General features: G+C 37.6%; 1 protein-coding gene across 8 annotated transcripts in view; it reads left to right on the top strand.

The window, feature by feature from the left end:
- The window catches only part of ANKS1B (ankyrin repeat and sterile alpha motif domain containing 1B), a 413,633-nt gene that overhangs the window by 129,559 nt on the left and 262,008 nt on the right, over positions 1–22,066 (top strand). For all 8 annotated transcript variants that reach the window (XM_010410776.4, XM_039571472.1, XM_039571471.1 and 5 more), the window contains exon 11: positions 10,891–11,027. In XM_010410776.4, the coding sequence (XP_010409078.1) occupies positions 10,891–11,027 (137 nt within the window). The remainder of the gene's footprint in view (positions 1–10,890; positions 11,028–22,066) is intronic.

Raw genomic sequence — 22,066 nt, 5'->3', positions numbered from 1 at the left:
CAGTGTTGAATTCTCTAAAAAAAAAATAAAGTTCCCTCCTGTTCTATTTTAAGCTAAATAAAAAACACTCATTTACTTCCATTTTCTCTGCTTCTGTCTCCCTTTCTCATCTGCTAGTCCTGATGGCAACATGTTGCTTGCTGCCAAAAAGTTTTCTTCTCTTACATTACAGAGATTTGATTTTTGTTCTTTTTATACCATTTTCTTTTTGTGCCACCTCAGAAGAAAACTGGAAGTGTGCAAGAGATGTAGGATTTTGCTATATATCAAAATAGGGTGGGAATGGGTTTCTATTGCCAATCCACAAACATGCAGTTGCAGCATATATTTTATAGTATCTAATAATAGAATAATTTGCTACTGCAATGGGATGTCAAACTAGTCTTTTCTCTTTTTTTACTGATATGCATTAAAATACCTCAGATTTGGAAGAACCCATATGAAAGAATACTTGCACACCCAGCTGCTTTATTGTTGTCAGAAAACAGGAAGTTTTCAAAAAGACCATTTCACAGTTTGTGGCTCCAGAGCAGCGTGCCTGCTTTCTGTAATACAGTCTATCACTGTATGTAGTTGTAACTGTTCTAGATGATGACATGAAAACCAGCTGTTAGTGAGAATACTCTTTCCAGTCTAGCTCCAGATACAATTCACCCCATGTCCTTTTTCTTTCAGAAATCATTCTCTCCTTGATGGAAGATACATAATGAATAGTGCAGCACAATTAAAACCATTTTCTTACCTGTAGTACTGGGATTGACACTAAATTTTTATCCAAGAGCATTTCCATTGCTTTTACGTCTATTTATGTCTTACATTACAATGAAAAGATATCAGAACTTTCTGTGAATATTGTGCAAGTAAATTTTGAAAAAAATACTTCTTCTGATCAATTATATAAGTTGTCTCTCAGAGTTTTTCTCATCCAACTTGTTACAACTGCAACAAGGATTTGCTGTTGATTAACAAAAGTGTTAATTGCTTTGTGAAGTCACTGCAAACAAAAAGCAATGCATTTTATAACTTGCTGTTCCAACTGCCAGGTATCAGCCTGATTAACACAATATGGAATGCATTTGTGATGCATATTCTAATGGAATCGTGGCATTTGCAGTAGGAAATTGTTAGTGGTTAGGAGTTCTGCCAGTAAGAATGACAGGACATGTGAATCTTGTCTTTGGTTCTAGTTAAATTCTTTCCTGTACTCCAGTGTGATTTAATTGTGATTCCTTGTTATATTTTAAGAGCTTTAACTTAAAGGTACTTGAAAAGTTTCAAGCCATATTTTTCTCCATAAAACTTGGCCACCCCCCCATAGTTTCACTTCATTATAATCCCTCTTTGTTTCTGCTCCACCGTGCTGGAATACTCCTTCTTTTCTGAATATACTCATTTGGATCTATATCAAACAAATGGGCCAAAGCTGCATGGTCTAGAAATTGAGATTTATTCATTTGCTGTCTTCAATTTGCACACTTCAATTTTTCTTCAATGTTATACAAAGTTCTGTGCTAACTTTATCATTCCTTCATGTAGTTAACTGCAGCTCTCAAAAATTCCACGTCTATCTAAACTACGTATCTGTGGTCTCTATAACCAATGTAGTAGGTGGTATTAGTGGAAATACTTAATTGGGAAGCATTTTAAGGAATCCTCAAAGCTATCACGCAGATCTTAGAGAACATAAAACCAAAATACGAGGAGAAACCTGTGGCATTAGCAAAATTAAATATGCTGAAGTGTTGAGAAGATTCTAAGCAGTCAGAGCAGAAGTTACGTAAATCCTGCTTTGTCAGTCAGAAGGTAAGATTAATAATGTCTAAATACACAACACTTTTATAATATATAAGTTTATCTGAATTGAAGGAGATAGAAAATAAATTAATGCGGGAATATTAGTAAAAAGGGTAGAATTTTAGTATTTTTTAGATGAAAATGCTATGTACAAATGAAGTATATAAAATACGGCAAAAATGTTTCAGCACATTAATTATAAAATGGAAAATTTGGAAATTAAAAACTGGAATCAAGTTTTTGAGGGCTTTGAGTTATTAGAAACTTTAATGCTGTAGTGCCACAAATTAGCTGTTACTGGTTGGAAGCTCAATGATGTTATTCCAAAATTATCCACAGTATTTCCTTTACCTTTCTCAAGTCATTTGGACGCTATCAGAGCAACATACTGGACCATAACTGGTCCACTTTGGTACAGATGCTTTGGTATCACTTTCAAATTGAGCAGTAAAGACCATGAACGTTCCCTGAATTCTGACTGTGTATTAGTGGACAAGTTCTTTATGCCTAATGAGTACAACTGTTACACTGGATACAATATGCAATATATATTAACAAGATACTTCTTTCAGTGTAAATATATATAAAATACAAAAATGTAAATTTTCAGGGTGAGAGTTGAGCTTTTTAAGTCTCTCTGAAGCTGCTCAAAAATTTAGATACTTTAAATAAGAATACCTGGATCTTGAAACATTTTAAAACATCATTTCTGTCTCTTTGGTTTTAAAATCTTTTTAGTTGGCACTGTGATTTCACTTCTGATAAAGAGCTTTATTAATTAATTGATACTTGGAAGAACTGAAGCTCATGAAAATATAGTTTTTTCCATTAATTGATTTTCACTGCAGCTGTGCATAGATATATATTGGGAGGTTGATCTTCAAGACTGCTTTAATTATTTATTAACTGAGCTTGATCCCTGGGGTGTATGGCTATCATTGTTATTTAAATGATTTGAGAGCACTTACTCTCACTGCCTTTTGTGGTTTGTTTTCTGAAATAATTTGACAATGTAGCCTAATTCAGTAATCATCTGTTGCCTTTCTAATAGTAGAATATTTTTTCTGCACAGCACAGCTTGGTTATTTTCTTTGGATTATAGGAGAAGCCTCATGAAATACTAAGGCGTGCATATGATCACATTCAGTGACCTCTCACTGATAAGTTATATTTAAAAATAAGCACAGACATCCCCAATATATACCATTCTTTTCTGGGGTATTTTTTTTTTTATTTTTACAAGACTATTAGGCATTCCAGTTTTTAGTTAATGGATAAAATAACCAAAAATATTTTGGTGCCTGTAACTATATGCTTTTCACTGAACTTCCAGAAATATGATGCCTATATGCTGAGACAATGCAAATACAGAAATCTGTCATAGACAAGTGCAATCATTTCACTACACACCTTTTAAATATGGAAAAGCCAACAAAAAAGCCATTACACAAAAAAAGGGTAGATGGCAAAAAGATGGCAACTGTGCAATATTGTTTTTGAATGCTCAATTAGACATCAGTAGCTTGCAGAGGCAGTCTCAAAAGGTTACTCAGGAAATGGTGGAAATCACCCATCATCTCTCATTAGTACTTAATGAGAGATGTTTTTCCAGACAGTTGCCTGGTATTACAAGGGTTATGCAAGCTTGAAGCAGTTCCAAAGTCTATTTGTGCAGGTGGGTGATTAGAGGAAATAAAAACTTGATAATAGTCATACCCAACTCTCTTGCATGATGCAGAAACAACTAAACAGACCCCCTGCTGCCACTGGAATGCACTTCACTGGTAATTAATTCCAAATACAATCCTGAGATAGCTGCCGCATCCAGGATTGGGCCAGTTATAGCTTCAAGTGCTTTCAACAAGACAGTTGCAGATATATATTTACAATTCTACCCAGAACAATGGTTATTCAGGTTTAAGTGTGTGGGAACCAAGCAAATTCAAAAGAGCAGATTCAAACAGTTGAGTCCAACTGTTCTCCCTATGCATCCAGTGTAGCTACCTACTGATTCTGTTATTCACTATTCCATCTGTTCTTTTGAAATGTCTCTGGTAATGTTTGTTCCTTGAAATCCTGAAATACATGATTGTCCTTATCTGTAGTTTGCAGATTTATGCCATATTGAATAGTCATGTAGGAGAGAAGGTTTGCCGTGGGGATTTAGTCAAGTTAAAACAATTTTAAAGCTGAATCCTATGCTATGGGAAATTACTTAGCCCTTTTTGAGGCTACTCTGTAACATGATTTTTTTTTAATCTGCCTGACAAAATAGGAGATTTTCTAAATTGTTTTCTGGATTTCTGTATGAACTGCTTAATTTACTGTATGCCATTGCTGTTAATCTTTGTAACAGGTCAGCCACTTACAGGGGACACCACATTTTTATCACACATGCTATCCAAGAAGTCTTACACACGGTATCTCTGAATCAAATCTGTGTGATGCCTGCTATTTTGTGACCTACTCTGCTCAGTTTTTGGTCTATGTTAGTTCTTTCCTACTTGACGGCTTCGGTTCCTACCTTGTAAGTTTGCTGTTGCTGGAATCCAGCAGCCAAGATTTATTCATAATGAACAGACTGAGCCCAAGTGCTGTCCTCATACAAACACACATACTTTTACTGAAGTCTGTGGGTTTGTTTTAGAATAATGGGTTGACTCTCCTTGCTTTGCCTTAGAAAGGGCTGTTAATGAGCCCTCTACAAGATTCATGGCATGACTGGGCCCAAATTCTCTTTACCATGGAGAATCAGATTTAGATGACTCTTCATGTGGGCCTGTGTCTCTTGCTTGCAGATCAAGCTCAAAGGTTCCCTGACGCATAATCAGGGCAAGTTTCTTTGTCTCCTCAGCATTAAGGTATCAGCATATTCCTGATAAAGCTTCTGTATCTTTGATTATCACAGGAATCAGAAATTACTGTTTTATCTATCACTCCAGTGTGATTAGAAGTGGCAATTCCTTTTTCATTCCAGCTATGAATATTTTAAAAGGACTAGATGACCATTTCCCCATTGTTGAAGAGCATTAAAATCTGCTCCTAATGGTACCACACATGATGGGACCTACCTTAATGTGTTAATTTCTTAACCCGTCAGTTAAACTAGCCATTCTGGTGGCTCTGTTCTCTGCAAGGAGATGTATGTAAGTTCAGTCACTGTGGACTGATCCTCCACAAATAGTACGATTTCCATAATATCTCCGTTTGTACTCTTCCAAGATTTCTATTGTGATTATGACTGATTTCTGTCCAAGACCTGATTTCTGCCGTGTCCTTTTCAGAGCTTTTTGCCTTCATGTGGCATATTGGATGTTAAGAGGACATAAAACATGTACAGACGAAGGCACTCCAACATTTTTTTCTAAAGGCAGATCCAAAAACATAGAAATTGCCAGACTAGATAAGAGTTTTCTAATAGTCTAGCAAATTGAGTCTGCTATAATTGATCAAACTTAGGTCTGTCTTGTTACCACACTAAAAAGCATTTTGAGCCCAGACGGCACTGAGCTGTCTGGACGTTTATCCACATTTTTGCATTATCCTGATGCTGGGGTGCCCAAAACAGATGCAGGATTTTGACCTAACTTCAAGTAGTTTGAAGCATAGCATGAAATATTCTACACTGAACAGAGCCTGAGGAAGTTATTACCAATAATAGGATGCCTTTGGATTTGTGGTCCATTCATGTGTGCAGGTGTATCGTTATATATTTTTGTGTTCATGCACATTCATTTTCCACCCCTGTCTTTTTCTTCTCCCAGATTTGCAGTGTACAAATCTATCCAGGCCCTGAGTTTATAGTATAAATCTCTACAAGGTCATAATGAGTAGGCTTTGTGCTTTAAGTATTTTGTTCATGCCTAGTATTATCTTTACAGATGCTTTGGAATTTAGTATATGTATTTAAATACAGCATTAGGTGTGTAGTGTATAATCTAGTTCTAGGTTATTAGTGGTCCATACCTCTAACGTTAAATACACATTTCTTCCATTTTTATAGCAAATTGTGAATCTGAGAATAGTATTTAAGTGACTCCACAAATAGTTGGAATATGGAAATAAAATAGGAGGAGTATACATTTGCATTTTGGCTCAGAGCACTGGATGTGAATATGAAATAAATCATCATTTGCAGTTACTATTTATTGCTTCAGTCACAGGACAGCTTTGGAGCACATAAACCAGATTCCTTCCGGATCTGAAGCTTCATTTTAGGTGGGCACCAAAAACATAGGGTCCTTCTGGAAGCTGGAAGTTGTGAGGAGTGTGTATGGTGGGGGTGTCTGGTAGAATAAATAAGTTGCTATATAGTGCTAAAAGTTCAAACCCACATATATTCTAAATGGAGTGTCATGCAGATGAACTTTTTTTGATCTGCTGATCCATTGCCATTACACTAAGTTGTAGAAATAACTGATGTAACAGCTAATACACACATAACTGTAAATTTTGATAAGGATGCTAGCATGTTTCTGCAGTGAAAGTGGAAAACTAGATTAACTGTGTTTTCCATTTTAAAACTTTATTTCTGAGGTGAAATCTAATTATAACTATATTTCTGGAACATGGGCTGTGTCTGGCTTTTGATATTTTGCTTGCTGGGCTGTAGTAAGTGTTCTGGTTGGTGTCCTTGGTATTGCCTGATAGTTAATATTGTGGCATTATATCCATTTAGTGCCTTTTCTTTGAGTACATTATGAGAAAAAAATATCTCTTAGAAAAGTTTCAGTGAGCAGTTTGTCCTCACAGTACATAGAGAGTGGGATGAAAATGTCGATGAAGCACTTGTTGAACTCTGGTGTTGCGGTCTATTATTATCCATGAGGGCATTTTTCTCTGTGCAGTGTTCCCTAAGAAAAAAGACTTGTGAAACTGACTACTGATGGCACACAGCACAGGAAAAGGCAGAATTCCCTGGGCATGACTTTTTTAGTCATCTCAGTTAAACAGTTAAGATATTGATGTTTTTGTCTGACATCTTAGAAGACAGCCCTAGAATAACACCTTAGTTTGCTCTTACAATATACTAAAAGAAGACCACATTCATATATTTTTTTTTGTTCTATTCTATTTCCTTTGCCCTGAAATGAAGAAAATGGAGAATGTCAAGTCCTCAGTAAGCATTTGCAAAAATCAGAATAAGCTCCAATTACGTAGACCTTGGGACAGGAGGGAGGAAGGAAGGAATATTGTTAGAACATGCTGCAGTTCATTAGTTTTTAGCTGCTAGATGATTCCTGGAGCCTGATTTTATCTGATTTACACAGAAACATCTAGATTATTGCAATGTGAGCCCGGAACTAGAAGAGAATGACAGCTCTAAATACTTCCCTGTTGGCCCCATGAGAAATTCAGCATGAGACCTAATCTTTCCTAGGTAAATTTGGTAGGTTCTTAAGTTTCCAAGTTCTATTTGCCATGAAATGTTTTTCTGAAACTTGCAGTGTTGTCATCATAGTTAACTGAAGAGGAAAAAAATTTGCTTTAGTTTTGTCACCAGAGAAAATGGAAACATTATTATTATATAATTTAATTCCAAATAAAATATATTCAAAGATACTCTTAATGAAACTGTAAGTACTGTATTTGTAAACCGACAGGTTCTCTAAATTGGTTGCAGGAACTAATTTGATGGTGTTGTTCTCTCTCTGATGGAGCAGACCCAGGTAGTAAATCATTATTGGTTGCTTAATGGGAACATCCTACTGTGAAAATAAACAGCTGTCCACAATAAAGAAATTGTTTACAAGAAGCCATTACATTTCAGACACTTAGCCCCTTGAGAAAGAAGGAACAGCATGAAATACTGAGCAGTTGGATGTTTTTTTCTGGGCTGTTTATTAAAAAAAAAAAGTAAAGTTTTGTTTTTAGACTCTATAAACATGATCTTTTTTCTGTATTGCCACTTAATTTTTCTTGGAAAGACAGACTGTAACTACTCTTTTCTGAGATAGCTGCATATTGTGTATGTTGCTGAATTGGTTATGGTTGTATTCACACACTGAAGCTGGAGAATTTTTTCTCAGCTGTCTAGTGGGGCATGTAACAGCCCTGTTCCCCCTCTTGTATGCCTTCCAATAAGTTTTCCTTCCAAGAATGTCACTCCCAGTCAGTTCAATGCCACTTAGTGGGACTGTATGTAGGGGCAAAACCTAGCCTTCAGTGAACTACTATTGAACATGGTCAACAAGAAGTCTTTCCTATGCAAAGACCAAAATCTTGCTGATATAATTTGACTCCTCTGTTACCTTCTTCTGTGTATTTAAAGTGTGGTTAAACTGAGCTGAGGTGACTTTTGACAAAGCTTTGAAACAGAATAAACTGGTGGGCAGACAACTGCATTTGGTACCATCGGCACCAATCTGCATTTCTTACGATCTGTCCTTTGAGTGATCCATCCTTGAGATACTTCTGCATTGGCAAGACTCCCTGATTGCACTTGCAAGGGTTTCATGTGCTGAATAGCTCAAGGGCAGTTGTGCTAAGCACAGCCACACAGGCTCACAGGGAAATAGTGACAGAAAGGCAAGGTCTGCTGAAGTACGGAGGAGTTGGTGTCCTTTATAGCTTTAGCTGTTTGTCAGAGACCCTCATTCTGTTTGTTTCTCACACCAGTGACTACATAAGTGCACTAAGTACACTTAGCTGGATTCATGTGGAGCATTTCTCACTCTGGAATTTATTTCTTACCTTCCTGTATGGTGCCTGTATTCCCACATTTCTTGACAGTAGTATAGTCCCTTGTTTGGTGTCTCCCCAAACACAGGGCAGGGATCTCTTAGAGTAACTCTGATTGCTCAGTAAGGGAGGTTCACTGATGATTTTCTATCTGTCCATAGAGTGAAAGAAGATGCTATTTCATAGTTCTGGAGCAAAAGAGACTTTCAGCTCAGTTAAGGTGTTACTCATATCCAGCCTCTTTCCTCGTTATGAGGTTTTTAGAGTATCGCAAGGCTTTAGAGGTGTGTCCTCTTGTGAAATCCCTATCCCTCCTTTGATGAGCTGGGCTTTCAAAACACAGAATACTCATTTACATGGTACATGTGAACAGTTTTAAAGTTAGACACCAGGTCAGGCAGGAAAGAATATGAGAGCCTTAAGGCTTTCCAAAATGCTATCAAAATTCTTCCATGTCGATTATGTTATTGTGAGAATTCATTTTCAATTCCTTTCTAAGGCTGTTTAAAATTTGTTTTGATATATCATATTAACACACATCTATTACTTTATGAAATAAACACTTCAGATCCAAGCTTTGTGTGCACACTTGTGATGGTTCAGGAAGAACTCATCTGTGTGGTAAGATGGCACATCTAAGGGACTGGCAATTTCAATGAGATACTTTTAAAAAAAGTTGTGCTTTTCTGTTTCTGTGACGGGGAGGGTTCCCTCTGTCGGTTATCTACAGGATGGCTCCGTTTTGGATGTCTGCCAATCTGCCATCTAAACTTTTGTTTATACTTTCAGTAAGTGCTGTATCAGTATTGCTGAAACATTCCTGCCTGATATTTGTTTTAGAAGAATAATTTGTCAGTCTGTATTTGATTAGAAACTTTAAGACTTCATCCAGTTACATAGTGTATCTTCAGGAAGTATATCCTAGAGTCACCCATGCTGTGAAAGTATGTCTAAGGTGGAAAGGCCATAAAGTTTACATTCCTGAAACTATTCCCCTCTATCCTATGTTAATGTACCTTCTCTGTTAATGTAACTGGATATTTCCTTGCCTTTGATATCTCTGTTACACTTCCAAGAATTCTTTCATGTTAGTAGGACTGAGAGAGGGAAGCTTCTGTCATGGCTTTCATAGAGGCATTTGTGACTTGTGCAGATGGAGGAGCTTATGTGTGTACCTGTGGAAGTTGGTCAGCCAAAATTCTCCAGCTGCTCTTGCTTATTGGTGTTTGGGTTTTTCTGGAGTGGATTTGTGCACAGAGGGGAAGCACATATTTGAGAACCACCACAATCACAAATAAATTTGCTTTCTTCTGTGAACCCTATAGTCTGTCAGCTGAGGCCCACAGACATGAGACATCACTGTCTAGATGCAGAGCTTCAGGTCTAACAGCACATTTAGGAGCATGGAGCACGTCTTTGCGACTCACAGACAAAGGTGCTCAGTAAACTCACAGACACTCTAATAACCACCACAGCCATGCACAGGCAATGGCACTTTCCCCAGAATCTGAACTAAAGCATTTCATTACTTTTACAATTCTAAAGGCATGAAGTAATGTGGAGTTTTTGGCCTTCTGCTAAGTCATTCCAGTGATTGGTTACTATTACAGCTGAGAAACTATTTCATCATCCTGTCTATCCTCTGATCTGATTTTCACTAACTTTACATTGATCAAACAGCATTAAGAACTTGTGGAGAAGGTAAGAATGATATTTTAAGTATTTTTAATGATCCTTCAGAGTGCCATAAAATGGTAAGAGCAAAATACGTCCAAAGAGGCGTTTCCCATGTACATGCAGGTGTGCAGGTATTTTTAAGCCAGCTGTAGGTTATCTAGCTGAGGTACTGCTGGAAAGGAAGCTACTGCAGTGCAGAGCTCTATGGAGGATGAAAATTTTACCTGAGAAACTGAGCATATTTTCATGTAATTAGTCCTTGCTGGTCAGTTATGCTGATCACAATGTTAAGGAAAGTTGTCAATGATGGCTATTAGCATGTTCTAAGTTAGTATGTGTTTGTTTAACATGTAGAGCTGGGTTGTATGTGTTAGGATTTTCCAGGATGAGCTAGAAGTTGCATTATAAATCTCTCAACTCACCCCTGTTATAGCGATAATATTTGGATTCACAGTCAGTAATTCAAGGTAATGAAAGTAAAATAGTCGTGCTTGGTTTCCACATCATTTTGTTTAGGTATTGAGAAAATGCTGTATCTTGCCTTAACATAGAATAAATGTATGGGCTGAAAAAACAAGTGTAGATATGCAATATATTCCTTAACAAATATATTTGAATTATATTAGGTTTTGTAAGTTTAAATAGTGTCCTGAGTAACCTTCTGTTTTCAAATTTCTTTTGTATTTTAAAATATATGAAGTATTTGTAATTTCACATAGGTGTTATTTTTATTCACAGATAATGCACCTCAGGTAGCAATTACCACACCAGGATCTGGTAACCATAGAAACAGCTCTACAGGCCCAACACCTGACTGCTCTCCTCCATCACCAGACACTGCACTTAAAAACATAGTGAAAGTCATACGTCCTCAGGTAGGTGCTCACCATAAGCATCCTCTTATTTGTTGTATTTCTCGTTTTAATAGCAGGCTACGATGCACATATTCTAAGAGGATGTTATGGCTTTACGCATTTGAGTAGGGCAAAGACATAAACAGAACACAAAATACTTTTTCTACTTAAGAATCAATCTTAGTAGCAGAAGAAGATAAAATATTTTATGAATGAGCCCAAATGTACAGAGAGATATCTGTATATATTTCTTACAGCGCTAGTGATGAATGAAGTCCTTATGCAGTATTTTGTATTTTTGCATACTGTTGGTTTTCTTTCAAGGTTAGGTTCTGATTCTATCAGTATTATTTCCATATTACTTTTTCAGGTTTACTTTCTTCTTTCTGCATCTCCATTTGCATGAAGTTATAATGCTTCATGCCTTTTTTATTTTACTTTCCCACATAGTATTGCTTATGAACTTCCATCCTTCCTAACTATCCCTATATCTAATATTGTTTGGGAAACAGAATGCATAATGTGTGTAAGACTTGAGTGCTCCATACAATTCTTTAAGGAGTGCAGCTCTTTTAAATCAAAACTTTAAAATCAATACATGTTGGAACTTGATTCGGTAGTGTAGAGATAATCAGCATAGAGGAGTTTATTCTGGAATCATGGGATCAGAGCGTAACGTAAGTCAGAAGAAACCTTGGGATGATCTATTTCCTTGTTTAAAAAGCCATGACATTAGGTGTGCCAAAGCTACCTGGGACAACTACATGCTGAACTGACTAATTGTGAAACTTTTTTAGTGTGAACCAAAAGAACTTCATCTCCTACTAATTTAGGGTTCAAGTGCAGCCATCTGTTCTTTATTGCTGAGCTGATCCCTGCAACTGAGCCACTCTGATGCAAGCAGATGCAAGCTTTGTTTCATCAGTAAGTCACTGGCATTTGTTTTACTTGAAGAGTAAAACAAGCTGATGAACACATGATATTTTCCTAGGAGTTGCATAGGCCAGGTTGTTTTTGTACCACACAAGTGACTGTTACAGTGTTGGAGGTGAATCTTCCTTTCGGTACTTGTTGGAGCACACTGGAGCACACAGTTCAGAAGGTCTTGCAGAATTAAAGGAAATTACCAGGTGCACTTGCCATTTCTGTCTGGGAGCCATTGGCTTCCTATGGCTGACACTGTCGCTGTACAGTAATTCAAGTGACTGGGTGGTGCAGACCATCCCCTTCTGACACCACTGCAGATCAAGTTCCACATGCTGGTTTAAATTTAGATTGGAGGGGGTTTAAAATAACAGCAGCTTCTCCTTTTTTCTTTTTATAGTTGTTTCTCTTTTTGCTTGTTTCTGTAGTCTCTCTGTCCCTCCCACCCTACATCAGTCTGTAGTACCGAAATGCCTCCTTCCCTCTAAGCTGTTTTTTATAGTAGGCGGCAAACAAACAGAAAGGTAATGAAATATTGTTGAAACAAGCTGTTGTGTGAAAGCTTATTGAAAATAGCATTTAAAAAGCTGTTTCCATCATGGTATTGCCAACAGATGGACCCAGAACGCTGAACGGTGATGTTCTCCTGCTAGTTAACTCTGAATGGATTCAGCAGATTCTGGGAAGCTATTTTCAAATTTAAATCATTCAATTTACTGACTCACAGTGTTCTCATCGTTCTGCAGAACAAAGCTAGCTCTGTGATATATATGGTCAGAACTTTACCACGTTTGTTAAAATGTCTCTCACGTGGCCGGACACATGGCATGCTCCCTATGCAGAAAACAGCAGACAGGCATAATGTATGTTGTAAGTCTGTGTGCTAATACACGAGAAGCTGGATGTGCTACAGCATTCAGATCCCATTGTGCTTCTCTTTGTTCTAAATGTTTTATGCACATCCCTCAGTATTTTTGTTTTTGTTTTTTATCTAATCACCTTCCCCTAAGACCTCAACTCAAGAATTTAGACAAAGAAGTTGTAGATATTCGCAATGTGCTGTTTGCTAACCATTAGTGTTAATTCTGCCTGCATATTTACTTCCTTTATTCCATTCAATTACATGGCAAGCTCTTTGAAGGGTAACACAATGGGATTCTATTCCTGACTGACCTCTCACCACTCATGCAAAACTAATGAATAGTTACACAATGTATGCACAATAATTAATTTTCTGTTGGCTGCCAGGGCCTCTTTGCATTTTTCTAGCAAAATAAATTGATTTCTAAGAGATCTAAACCAGGGATCATATAGATTTCCAAAACAGCTGTCACTTCTTTCCCTTTTTCATGTCTTGTGCATCCAGCACAGGAAAGTACCAGTGAAAGGCAGAATGGGTAACTCTTCAGCAGCCAGCTTTGCATGAGGCAGGCTTTGGCAGCTTGGATGGAATTGCCAGGGAAGTCTGGTCTTTCAACACATACAGTTATTTTAATTTACAGGCTTACTTATCTTTCCTGTAGGGTTGTACACATAATGGTTTACCAGCAGTGAGGAGAAACACTGTTTCTGTGCAACCAGGATGAGAGGACACAGTCTTAAACGGCATCAGGGGAAGTTTAGGCTAGACATAAGGGGGAATTTCTTCACAGAAACAGTGATTAGACATTGGAATGGATCACTCCTGGTGGAGTGATCATCCCTGGAGGTGTTTGAGAAAAGACTGGATGTGGCACTTAGTGCCACGGGCTGGTTTACCTGGTGGTGTTCAGTTGGAGGTTGGGCTCAATCACCTCGGAGGTCTTTTCTGGCTTAATTAATTCTGTGATTCTGTGAACCAGCAGCTGAGAGGACCAAAGACTCCTTCCTCCAACCCGTGTGGTGAGGACAGGCAGTGGCAGAGAGGGGGAAAAGAGAAACCTGAAGTTTGAAGGCAGAGGTGGGGGTCATTCTGCCTCCTGTTTTCTTTGGCCTTTCCTAAGCACGTGTGCCAGCTCACATCATGGCAGTGCTTCAGCACATGACAGATTTTGTAGATGTTGGTGTGAATGCAAGGTTTAGCACAGTACAGTGGTTTCTCCTCACAGACCATGTGCATCTTTTGGGGGATCCCATCAGCTACAGCTGCTTCATGGGGTCCCTGAAGAGGAGGGAGGCTGTGATACTGCACTGTCAGCTCACAGAGTGAAAGTACCATAGATGGGATGTATAAGGCAGAAACAATTTCATGCACAAAGGGTGAATCCTGATGGGCCTGGATCAGTTAAGGGATTCCTCAGACAAAACTTGTTTTGTCTTTTTCGTTCTAGTTCTCTCTTTACCTGGCCCTAATTATCCCCCTCTTCTATGAAAAAACATGATATCCCAAAACATGGCTGGGAATTTCTATTTTCTCCCAATCTTTCACTCACTTTTCTGAAAACTTGTCCTTTCTTCAATTAATTATGATTAATTTTGAGATGACAAACCTGCAGTTTGTTGTGACCCTACCACTCATCCCTTATGAGATCCCATTGCTTTCTGGGATCTATTTTAAACTCTCTTTAGATGTGTCTCAACCGTTCAATCCAGTGTACTATTGCTAAAGCTGAAGCCCATTTTAATGTAGATGGTGCATCTCCCTGGCACTGTGCAATACCCTGGAGAGACAGCTCTCAGAAGCAGTATTAAGCTCAGTGCCACAATGCCACCCACCTCTACTACCTTCAGTCCTGAGGCTGGCATACTTAACAGTATCTTGAGGGTCTGTGTGCTCTTTTGTCTGTGCACCTTAGCTATAGCTTGTACCTGTGATCTAGTATTTTGCAAATAAATTTCTTCTTTTCAAATTTTCCCATGGTCAGTCTCTGAAAAAGAAGGTTTTTTGAAAAGTTGCATATATGCAGAAAAGAACTAAACAGAATTTAGCTCAGGTTTGGGATTGCTTGATCATTTTTTTATGATTGTCCAGATGAGAATTCCTAAGGTTTTAACTCATGAATTGCTGGTTAATTAAGACTTTGAGAAAGAAATATACTTTCAAATTAAAGACATGTGCCTCTGTGTATACTAACAGCACATGGGATCCAAAATAAGATGTGGTAGGAGAACAAGTAGGTAAGTTTCTTCAACTTTTAACTTAGTTACATTAGTACATCGAGTAAAATATAACTTACCTTATCAGACTGTAATTTTAGAAAGTGATAGTAAAATTGAGCTTGTTCTATAGCAGTTCCTGCAGCTCTCAGTCTGGATGAAGCCTGAACAAAATTGAACTGCTTGTGATGCTTCATGTATTTTTTGTATTAGCTACTAAATTTAATAAGCTTCTCCTTATTTATTTGTTCAACTCCATTTGAACAAATAAACTATATCCATAGAGGGAGAAAGAGCACTTTTTTTTCCTATGAGACTGTTTCTTTTGCCAGTGTTATTTACTTGAGGGTCTTGGGCCAATTCTCATAAAACTGAATTCTGACTTCTCACCTTTAAATTTATTTATTAAATGTAGTCCAGCGTTTGCATTTTGTCGTCTTGTCTTTTAAAGATATGTTTCAAATGGCGTACTGTAGGTACAGCTTTTGATGTCTAAATATGGGTTATTTAAAAGTGACTTTGATTTTATCTACCATGAATTAGTATTTTCCTTATTTTATGTGAATAACCCAATTCCCTAAAAGTGTTGTTTAAATGCTATAAGGAGGGTTTCTGGTAGGAGGACAAAGGAACAAAGAATTTCAGTGTTTCTGACATGATGAAATTTTCTAATCTTATTCTTTCTGGTTTTATTGCTAAGATCTGCAATAATCTATTAATCATAATATTGGGTTTTTCTTCTTTTCGATATGGATGTGCTGTCTTTACAGGAAGCATTTTTTTTTCCCATTTATCTTTTTTTAACCTCTGTAAACAAAGTTGCAATTCAAGCTATGGCTCCTCATTCATCTGGCTAAGACATCTATCAATGTAATAGCAGCTCATAGTTTAAACATTAGTGGGCAAAAAAAATTGTCTCCTTTTCCTGCAAGTTCTAGCAGAATCCTGCCTCTGACAGACCTATCCCACTTGTTTGGGCTACCAGATGTACAACTGTGTTTGCATGCAGAGTGTACCTGTCACTTGTGTATATGTGGTTCATCTAGGCATAGGGAAAGACAGGGACCGTGACATGCCACTCCCTGTATCAGCCTGGACAGCTGTAGGAGATGAGTGCTCTGGAGCCTCCCTAATTGACTTAAGAAGTGATAATAATTTACATTCAATGAAATTATGTGTCATTCTTTTTGCAGATAGGTGCAGGAACTACTTCGAACACAAACAAACAATCAAACAAAAAATCGTTTTAGAGGAAACTCTGGAAAATCACAGTTCCAGAAAATAAATTTCCAGAACTAATGGTTACATAAACAGGATTTTCAAGTTGATTAGTGTCATTGCTTCCCCATGCTGAAACAATGAAACTATTTCCACCTGGTTCCTCCCCTGTGCCGGCACCCTGCTGTGGTTCCCTTAGTTGTTCACAAATGAAATGCACGCCTCGTCACATTTGGCTTGAGTTGGCACATTCCTGTCTCTGCCAGCTCAGTGAAATCCCTGCTGCAGGCTGTTGCACCGGTACACAACACCATGAGAGCTCTGTGTTGCATCTACTGAACTTGTTTTGCAACACACACACACACACAAAATCTGTTTTGTTACATTTTATCATAAAAAGGAGGGCTGGAGAACACTGTTGTGCAATAAATTCTCTCCACTCTCTGAATGAGATCACTGGACAGCTGGAGTGCAAGGACCTTCTTTCTCCTATGAGCTGCTTTATGTGGTAAGCTCCACTTACAACATGCTCAGCCAGGCAGGGAATAACCAGGAAAACCACAGTGAAGAAATACTGTGCAGGTACACGGTGCTTCCTGTTGAGGTGCACACTTCTTTTGCTCCTGTGTTTTGGTGCTGCACTTTGTGCTGTGTCCATACTTAGCACAAGAGGCAAATAAAACTTAAAAAAACTTTGCTGAGAGTTATGATTTTGTGGGGGATCAAACCCATCATACCAAGGTAAAAGCCATACTCCCGTGTACATGCTTTTATGAAGTTCTGGAAGGTGCTGAGCATTCCCCAAACCCTCTAAAATAAAGATTTATTCTGCAGTCCGCAGATGGGTAGTTGTAGGACTCATCCTTTGTGTGCCTGGTCTGGAGATTTTTACTGGATGTCAGAGTGTTTCCAAGGTTGTGTGTATCTGTTAGGGCTGCAAGCATATTAAGGTGGTTGACAGCAGTGACCTTGATTCTAGGTATGTAAATATATTTCAGATTATTCTCTGTGGGACAGAGAATGTCTATACCAATCTACTGCACGTAGTTTGATGTCTTCTCATTCTAATGATGTTGAATAAAAAATAAAGCTCCTAAATAGCCCTTGAAAAAAAGGGAGCAAAGCAGAGTAAGAGGTATACTGTCAATGCCATTAAATGTGGTTAGCAATTCATCCATGCATGGCTGAAAATAGGACCGACATTATGAAATTATTTTATTCTGGAATACTGAGTAGCAAACACAAAAAAAGGCTATGGTTGGACACCAGACCGATTCCTATGCACACCTCTCCCCCGACAACCCCTCCCCCCAACACCCACCCGTTTTACCACAGCATTTATGGGTAGAAGACATGTAACAGCTCCAGAGGAGAATATTTGAAAAAAACAAAAATTTCTTAGAGCATAATGGATATTCTTAATAATGGACTTCTTAATAACAACATTAAACAAAATATTATTAACGAGATGCATAGTAAGAGATCTCCTTTGACAAGTAACTATAAAACATAATTCTATTTAGATATTTTAATTAGAGCTGATATGAAAACATAAACACATCTACCCAGTACACGGTACTAATGAAAACAGCAAACAGTTTGTGTTAATGCATTTAATTACAGTTCAACAGGATACTAAAACATAAGTATAAATTAAAGCACAATAACACTCTATTGTCAAGAGTGCTAAGTTTTTAGAATATCACTTGTACATGCATGTCTTTCTTGGTTGAAGTTGGTTACTCGCCTGGAGAGATTCTCTAGGTTGTGATTCCTGATTCAATATAAACACAAATAATGAAGAAATATACAACATTTTTCCTATATGAACTTGTAACAGACCAGGTGAAATACTGTTTTTAAAGGTAGTTCAGATACTGAAAGGCACATCTATGCTAGTAAAATGAGCTTTTAGCTCCACGAAGTTGTCATCTACACTGTTGAATTATGGACATAGTCCTGGATATAATTTTGGTAGTGTACAATTTTCTTTCTCCAAACATATCCGCTTTCAGGCCTCATTTGTGATTTGCATAGAGCAAGCACCATTCTTGGTAGATAATTCTGCCTTGAAGACCCTTCTCTGACACCTAATGAAGTTTAATTGTAGGGGTGTGAACAAATCCATGCCAGTTTCCCTGCCCTAGTACCCATAATGCTTGGAAACAGTAACACACTCAGAATTTGGAAGATTAAAACCCTACCTATAGTACCTTGGTGGATTTCTTACATTAGATTCTTAACATTTTCCTTTGTTTCTGTGTAGTATGGGGAGGGGGGGAGTTTGGGCACCTTAGTTATTCAGTAAGCCTTTATCATCATCTGATAATGCACATTTTCACACGTGCATGTTGTCTGTAGCATGCAGCTTAAAAAAAGAGCCATCACCTTGGCCCTTCAAAATTTATGATATAAAAATATAATATATCATACAAGCAATTTTCATAATCTACAGGTCAAAATGGGATGTTGCTAGCAGCTGGAAGCTGAGCTTTTTTGAAGAAAATGGTCTTACATCCGTTCTCCAACTGTTTCAGCAAAAATAACACTTTTTTTAAATCTTTGAAAGTTAGGAAATTTTTATATCTGTGGAATAAGGCATTCCTCTTATTTATCAAATTTATCTCTTGCTATTTGAATCTCATTTCAAGCAGTGTTTTCCCAGGGTAGGTATATTTGTGTATCTTCAAAATCTGGTCACATCTGTCAAAGAGGGAAACCGCTCCAAAGGTGTTGCAGTTTTTGGCATTCAGGATTGCTGCTCCTCAGAACCCGCAGCTGCAATATGGTTGCAACTGAAATAAAAGTAGAAGGCAAGGAAAATAGAAACTGGGGGAAGATCAGTTTTTTCCCTTACTGTCCTGTCTGATTTGTCATCTGAGATAAGACCACAGGCAGAAGGGGCAGCAGCCCTCTGACCTTTAATTACGTACTCCAATGGAGGACTTCTGAGGCAGAGCTAGGATAATGTGCGCAGAGAACAGAAAGCACTGTGTGTGTCTGGTACCCAGAGTCACACAGCACAGCTTCCTGACCACAGGTTATACAGAAAAGCTGAGTCTGTGTCATTCCTGAGCATGTCACTGCCAGGGGAAGGATCCAAGTATGCTGAGGGACCATGAGATTACTGTAAAGTAGTATGCACTTGCTGCTCATGCAGGATGCAAGCAGTGTCTTCCTCTAAATTAATAGTCAATCAAACAGAAATTCCTAGGATTTGACTCTATGATGTCATTAAAAATTAGTTTAGTTTTAGAATGCATTATGCTTTTAGTATCATAAAGGACCTACACTTAAAAAAAAAAAGAGTGAAAGCATCTTTTTTCTTTTTTTTTTTTTTTTTTTTTTTTTTGGTAAATCTCATGATCCTGTAAGCTCCTTGATGTGGCTGCTTGGGATGTATTAGTTACCAGCCTCTGTGTATTTTCTGCTTTCTGCTCTTAAACTAAATTAAAATGTTGACAAGTAAAATCAACAATGTCAAGATGGGTGCTGAAACTGCCTATATTTTATTTTTAATTGTTGCCATAATTTAAGATAAAGTTTTGTGAAATGAAAAAAGAGAAAATTATATTACCATATTAAAAAGAAAATGTGTCTTGAGCTTGTTCAACACGGTATTTTGAGGCTTGACAGAATAATTGATTCAGTAGTCTAGTAATAATTCAATGTAGTCTTGCACTTCTAGGTGACATAGATGTATCAAACCCAAATGCATTGTAATCTCCAGTTTTTGCAATTTCAAGGCTACTTGATCACCTTAGCTCAGATCCTATAAATCAAATAATTCTTGACAGCAGCACTGACTGATGCGAATGTATCAGGACTGATTTCTGCAAATCAAACTGGAGACAGAAGAAAACAAAGAAGCCTGTCCTGTAACAGGATGTATTTTACCAATAAAATTTTGAATGTTTTGGGCTTTTATATAAGTGTACATGAGCAAAGGAGACCAAGATAGGAACAGAGATGGTATGCTGGAATGTTGAGGCAAAAGACAGAAACCATAAAAGTGTTGTGAAAGTTGTATTTGAAAGGGAGGACAGGGGTTAAAATTGGATGCATTGAAGGACAATGAGAGGGATGTAGTGACTGTAAAGTCGTTGTAGAGGTAGGACCATTAGGGAGTTTGAGAGATCTTGGTGACAAAACCACAGAGAAAGCAGAAAAGCAAATTTTGGAATACCAAATAGAACTGGCATCAACTGTGTACTGTGAAGGTTTTTTGAGAGTAACATAAGTAGCTTTGGAAGGAGTGTAACAATGGATAGGAGAAAACAGAAAAAGAGAGGTGCCCAGAGAAGTTGTGGATGCCCAATCCCTAGAAGTGTTCAAGGTCAGATTGGATGGGGCTCTGAGCAACCTGGTCTAGTTGAAGATGTCCCAGCTTATTGCAGGGCGTTTGGATCTAATGGCCATTAAAGGTCCCTTTCAAATCAAACCATTCTGTGAGTTTATGAAAGGGAAAATAAGTGTATAGAATTAGAGCAAGATTTTAGAAGGAAGGAAGCTGGAGAAAGAAAAATTTCTGAAGAAGGAGTGAGTTGATCAGAGAATTGAAAGAATGGAACCATCTGGGCAGGTATCAAAATGAGGGATTTGTGTGGCCACATAAGTGCACTCACACAGTGTTATATATGTGAGATGAGCCTGGGGGAAGGGGCTGCAGCCTCTTGCTTTCTTTGATAAGTCTGTATTTTATGTGCTAACTAGAATTTGAGAAAGTGGGTGCAGTTCTCTATTCTATCATAGATTTTCTGCATGATGTCTTGCAACTGAAACCAGTTTTTACATTATGTAGGGCGTCTGGAATTTGGCAGGTTTTGCCAAATGCAGAATTTCTTTAGGCTCATTGGTTCTCAGTGTTTTAACAAACCACACATCTGTCCCTTGGGAAAGCTCTATGCACTTGTTCAGCATCTGTAAAATGAGGCAACTAGCTCTGTCATAGTACAGAGTGTTGTGAGAATTAATTTTTTTAAGGCTATGATTGTGCTATGTACACAAATCCCAAAGATAAAAGAGGGTGAAGGCAGAAGCTTGTATTGCAGAGTATGCTTTAAAGCTGAGGAAATATTTTGGTGTTAAACTGAGAAAGGAGTTTTGCCCTGCTGCCTCTGCTAAATGTTGTAAGAAATACTTGAATGATCCCTTGTGTGCTCATAGTGTTACGTGCCAGTCATGGTAACATTACAGAATTTGCATGCAAATTCCATTAATGGAGTCATTAAGTCCTTACTTGTCTTTTTAATGGAAAAGCAATTCAATATGTGTATTTTGATGCCTTTCCTGTTTTTGCAGTTTCAAAGGGATATCTTCCATTGATACATGTTCACTACAGACTGCACAAGAAAATATTCTTCTTATTACATCTGATTTAAAAGTTATTTAAATATTATTGCAACATCTTTGAAGATTTGTACTGATATATTTTTGATTATGCATTGAAAAGATTTATTCATTAGCCTGATTTAGTATGCTGTTATAGGATAGTGAGGGTTTTCTAGGTTGGTATTATTATGACTGAAATAATATTTGTGAAGAAATGCCTTAAAAGTAAATATCAGTCATTAAAGAGTCATAACAAGTCATAACAAGTAGATTAAACACGTGAATGTAATGAATAAAAATCTACTTAAGGACAAATCTGCATTCTATGTAACATGCTTATTGGGGTGAAGTGAAGCCATAAGTATGCCAGAATTTCACAAGGGTTATCTAAGCATGTCCAGACCTTTGGAGTAATACAAGAAAGGCATGTAATGACAAAGCTGGCTTCAAAGAACGAAAGAAGCATTATCTCTTTGGGACAAAGTTTTGTGTTTGTCTTTCACAACTATGAA

This window comes from Corvus cornix, chromosome 1A, assembly GCF_000738735.6.
Source record: "Corvus cornix cornix isolate S_Up_H32 chromosome 1A, ASM73873v5, whole genome shotgun sequence".
NCBI lineage: Eukaryota > Metazoa > Chordata > Aves > Passeriformes > Corvidae > Corvus > Corvus cornix.
This window is presented reverse-complemented; position numbering and strand designations above follow the sequence as displayed.